The following is a 5457-nucleotide window of genomic DNA, read 5'->3' on the forward strand; positions in this document are numbered from 1 at the left end:
AATTACCATTGGACAAAATTTCAGGAGGGAAAAAGTCTTGAAATGTTGTCACCACAACTGTAAGATTCAGTCAAGAGACTGGCACAGGAATAGGGGCAGGTAATCTGAAAGAATTTATACATCAGGGATTGTTTCTAGATGATGTTCCAGGAGGGTTTATCTGTCAACCCTGTACCAGAGGCAATCAGACTACCAATGAAAGGTCAAAGAAACCACTGTAAGAGTTTTAAATGCATATTGTGAAGATACATACTGTTGAGAAGGGGCCCTCCTTTTCCCCATTTTGTACATCCTGGATGTACATGGTGAGCAAGAAAGACTCTCCTGCCCCTTTTCTCCTATATCCTAGATGCCCCCATAACCCTGGCTATAAAAGCCCTAGCAAACTGCTTTGCAGGGTAGAGGGTTGAGGGGGTAGTTTCTTTAGAGAACTATACCTTCCCATTGTTTCCTTTATTTGTCACAAGTAAATAAAGCTTTTTAAAGATTTATTTTATTTGAAAGTTACAGAGAGAGGTAGAGGCAGAGAGAGAAGTCTTCCATCAGCTGGTTCACTCCCCAGTTGGCAGCAATGGCCAGAGCAGTGCCGATCTGAAGCCAGGAGCTTCTTCTGGGTCTCCCACATGGGTGCAGAGGCCTAAGGACTTGGGCCATCTTCTACTGCTATCCCAGGCCAGAGCAGAGAGCTGGATCGGAAGAGGAACAGCCAGGACTAGCATCCATATGGGATGCTGGCGCTTCAGGCCAGGGCTTTAACCCACTGTGCCACAGCACCATCCCCAATAAAGCTATTTTTGGGGGAACTCATGCTCCAGGCTGATTATTCAATGGCACCTTAAATATAAAAACTGTCCACTAAAAAGTGGCAACCCAGATGAGATTATCCCTATTGTATTCCCAGATCAGAGCAATTTGGAATTAAAAGTGAAGAAATTAATGGTGGCAGCTCATTCATGGCTCACTCATTCTAAGGAGATGGCTGCTCCATCCCAGGTTGGGGTAACTGGGGAACCAGGAGCACAGCATTTGCCAGCAGGAGGTTAACCATGGCTTACTTGCTCTTAGGAATGGTTACTCTATCCCATTAATCTGAGAGGTTTCACTTGGAGGCTGCCCTCCTCCCTTTTGTCCATCCTGGGTACATTGCAGAAAGAAAGAGCCCTCCTTCTGCCCTATTTCTATATCCTAGGCATTCTCTAGCCCTTGCAGTAAAACCCTAGCAAACTGATTCTCAGGAATGCAATTTCTTTAAGGATTATATACTATAGGGTTGGTTTTGACTATACAAGCCTGGTTTAAACTGCCTTGGTTATAAAAATTCTATTTCATCCTTCGAAGATACATATGTGTCTCCTTACCCAGCCCGACCCTAACAGGAAACTTGGAACTGAAATAGCCCAAACAGATTGGATGAGCAGTGGTAAACTTCTTTCTGGCCAGAAAAAAGTACCATGAAAAGTTTCTGGCTTGGCAACAAAAGATAGTACAACCACCTGGGTCTCCATGAGGGATACTTCATAGATTGGAATAAGCCAAGCTACTCTGATAATCAAACTGCTCCATACAGAATGAAGTGGAAGCATTTTTCAAGAAGAGAATTTATGCTGACTTAAACAATGAGTCAAGGAGGTTGGATCAAAATGCCCTTTATTTATTAATCTAGTAAGTATTTACAAGTGCCTACTTTATGATAGGCCCTGGCAAGGTGTGGACAAAACAGTCAAATTACTGCTCTTTTGGAGCTATCACTATGGAGAAAATACAAAAGATGAAAAAATGTATACGGCAGTAGGAAATAAACGCTCTAAAGAAATACAGACCTGGGTAAAAGGGATAGAAAATGGTGAGTATGGGAGAAAGAGGGTCCTACAGAATGCAAAGTAGTCAGGACAGCCCTGTCTGATTAAAGGCACTTTCAGAACTGAGAACAAATCACACAGCTCTGTAGAAAGAGAACTCTAGACAAACAGAAGCAGCAAGTATTCAGCAAACTGCTGCAAAAGAGCGATTTGGTGTGAGCCAGCAACAAGGTCCATAGCCTAGAAACAGAATGAACAAGGGGAAGATTGGTAGAAAATGAGACCAGAAAGACAGCTAGGTAATAGGTCATGAAGGGCAGAATGTAGGCGTGAACAAGTCTCGAGATTTTGTTGTGCAGGAAATGGTAAACCAGAGGATTTTACACAGAAAGCCACATGGTGAGCAACTGAACACATGTATCTCATTATCCCCACAGTCCAAATTCTACAGCATGTTTACTTATAAAAGTAGGAAATCTACAATACCAAGAATGAGTGAAATGGAAATTCTGGAAAATTTTCGGAAAAGGCAGAAATCAGATCAGCTCAAAGTCAACAACAGTCAAACTTGCCAGAGGCAAGCATGAAGAGAGGAGCAACTGTTGGCAGCAGTTCTACAAGCAGAGTATAGCAAGCAGGACATTTCCTACTATTCTGGACTTGGGCTGAGCAGCTGCCAGCACAGACATTGATTCACCCATCAAAAGAGCTCAAACTTGGTTGGCAAATGTCAGCAGCATCCCTACCTTAGTAGCACATAGTGGAAACTCAAGCTCTTGCCTTAGAAAACTTGGCTACTAATGCCAGCATTGTGGTGTAGCCTAAAGCCACCACTTGCCATGCCAGCATCCTGTATGGGCATCGGTTCAAGTCTCAGCTGCTCCACTTCTTTTTTTTTTTTTTTAAATGTCAACACCACCAAAATGGCTTTATTTTAGTCATTGACAACATGCACAACACTGCAATTGTATCATAATTTTGCTCAGTTTCTTAAATATTAAGTATGCATTAAAAATATGTTTACATTTAAGAAATGTGACACATTAAAGAAGTCCTCTGTAAACATAATCCCTCAATATATTTTCCCACTATTATTTCACACATAAATAACTTAATCTACAAAGTCGTAAATAAAACTACCAATTCTTACAGCCTAGAAATATATACAAATTTTTGAGGACAAAAGTGTTCTCTTTGATTTTTTTAAATAACAACATGTTGTTATTTGCAGTGTTTATTATCAATCAAATGACTTGTCACAAGTCCTTACTGTCTCCCAAACTGTTCTGTCAATGACAGACCACTCAGTGCTATGCATTTAAAAAGTTAAAATGGTCAAATGCCTACATTAAGAGAAAATTGCGATTTAATTACAAAGTTTTCTTAAATCCATATCAGCTTGTCGGAACAACAGAAAATGGTAACAGGGAATGCTTGTACTATCATTTAAATGGTATTTAACAAAATATAAAATTTGGGAAACAATAAAATCAGATTCAATCCATATTAGTTTTGCAAAAACTTCTACTGAGATTCTGTTACAGGAACAGAACCAACACAATGATTAATTTCCTAAAATTCACTTTTGAATTATCACTTTCATTGGTTAAAACTTTAAGGGTAAAAATAATGACACAAAATGACTTTAGAATGTAATACTTAGAACTCCTGATGCAGAACATTTGATTAGTTTTCTACTTAATGACTAGAAATCTTTAATCTTCAGAAATCATTAAATATCTGTTGAAATATACCACCCATCTAGTGATTTATTAAGTAACCACTCAAGATTTATTCAGTAAACATTCCAATTACTCTTATGTAATAAAAGTAAAAAGGAATTTTGCATGCTGGCTATGTTTTGCTTTATACGGTTTTTTTTTAGGCCTTAATTTATAGGATAACTTCATTTATGTCTAAAATCTAGAAAGAAAACATTCTTAACTAAAATTCTCATTAGAGTTAAATGATTCAAATTACTAAGTACTACTAAGCTAAGTAATATTATTTTTAAAATCTAAGTTTCTAAAAATTTTATTTTTCAATCAATACAAAAATGGTCTTGTTCACATTATTATCTGCTCAAAAACTGTTTTAAAAAATAAGTATTGTTAAAGAGCAGATTACAATAAATGTTTTCAATGCTCTGATTTAAAAAAAACAAGATTCTGATATACATAATGAATCTAAATCAAAATTCTCAAATAGTGGCTGAAATCCTGTCAACTTTCAGCCCAATACAACATAAATCCAGTTATTACACAAAAACAATTCAAAATTAAAGTTTATAATGGAAATGTCAACAAGTCAACTGCTACATATCTCTACTGATGGGTTCCACTATACTTCAACCAGGCACAGCAGATGTGCACATCTGATAGACAGACTGTTTAGAAAATTAAAGCTATCAGAGCTATAAATAAGGAATACATAAATATGAACACTGCAATGCCAAAGCATTAGGGTAGTTTAAAAAAGTGAATGAGATGAGATGTAAACACACCTGATAGTTCTTTCTGTAAGCTACGTTCCACTGATTTATAAAGCCATAGTTTTATAATTCTTTAAAAAAGGGAAACTTTCCTACACTGCTACATGCAATAATTTCACTGTTCGTTCTTGACTACAACGCAATCCTCAAATCCTCTTGTAGAGCTTGACACATCTCATCAGGACTTCTCAGCTTGTCATGTTTTCAGCAGTCTTTAGTGCTTCAGTAGCCTTGCGAAGCTCCTTAATAACCGATGATAAAGCTTCTGGGTTAATTCCTTGTTCACAAAGCCGCACACATATACACAGTGTTTCCATATCTAAGCCAGTATTCAAAATTCTTGAAATCTCAAGCAGAACGTCCATGGTCTCCCTCACTGCGTTCAGATTCGCCGCCGCGGCCGCCCCCGCCGCCCCGGAGCCGCTACTACTCGCCATGGCCGAGGCCGAGGGAGGCGGCTGCGGGCCCGACCCGGAACTGGAGCGCCTGGCAATCACACCGCGCGTCGCCCGCTCACCTCAGCTGCTCCACTTCTGACCCAGCTCCCTGCTAATGGCCTAGGAAAGCAGCAACATATGGTCCAAGTGTTTGGGCCCCTGCACCCATGTGGGAGACCCGAATTAAGTTCCTGGCTTCAGCCTGGCCCAGTGCTGGCCATTGTGGCCATCTGGGGAGTGAACTAATAGATGGAAGATTTTCTCTAACTCTGCCTTTCAAATAAATCTTTGAGAAGAAATTGTCTACTACTATACTTCACCCTGAGTATACTTAAACATTCACCTAAGACAACCATAAATAATGTCCTATAATTATAACTGCTTTTTTGTTTATTTAAGAGATGCTTTTGTTATGGTTAGTTTTACTTGCCTACTTGATTGGACCCTGAAATGCCCATATATCTGGTTCATGTTATTCCTGGGTGTGTCTCTCTGGATGATTCAAGGAGAGATTAGCATATGAATTGGTGAGTAAATTAGATAGCCTCTCCAATATGAGGGAGCTGAAATCCAGCATCTTGGGGGCCTGAGAAGAACAAAAAGGCAGGAGGAGATAAATTCTCTCTGGGCTGAACCAATGGAAAAAGCAAGACCTTTCTCTCTGTCTCTTGCTGTCTAACTCTGCCTGTCAAAAAAAAAAAAAAAAAAAAAGAAAAGAAATTATCTGACT

General features: G+C 39.1%; 1 protein-coding gene across 1 annotated transcript; it reads right to left on the reverse strand.

Annotated features, from left to right (window-relative positions):
- Positions 1–2713: 2713 nt before the first annotated feature.
- LOC133774942 (mitotic-spindle organizing protein 1-like) lies at positions 2714–4772 on the reverse strand. The gene has a single exon (XM_062212959.1). It carries the CDS (start codon positions 4725–4727, stop codon positions 4479–4481), a length of 249 nt encoding a protein of 82 aa, XP_062068943.1. The 5' UTR covers positions 4728–4772; the 3' UTR covers positions 2714–4478.
- Between the last annotated feature and the right edge of the window lie 685 nt (positions 4773–5457).

This window comes from Lepus europaeus, chromosome 16 (genome assembly GCF_033115175.1).
Source record: "Lepus europaeus isolate LE1 chromosome 16, mLepTim1.pri, whole genome shotgun sequence".
In the NCBI taxonomy this organism is placed as follows: domain Eukaryota; kingdom Metazoa; phylum Chordata; class Mammalia; order Lagomorpha; family Leporidae; genus Lepus; species Lepus europaeus.

Coding starts and splice junctions, on each gene's coding strand:
- LOC133774942 (XM_062212959.1), bottom strand. CDS start 4,727: ATGGCGAGTAGTAGCGGCTCCGGGGCGGCGGGGGCGGCCGCGGCGGCG.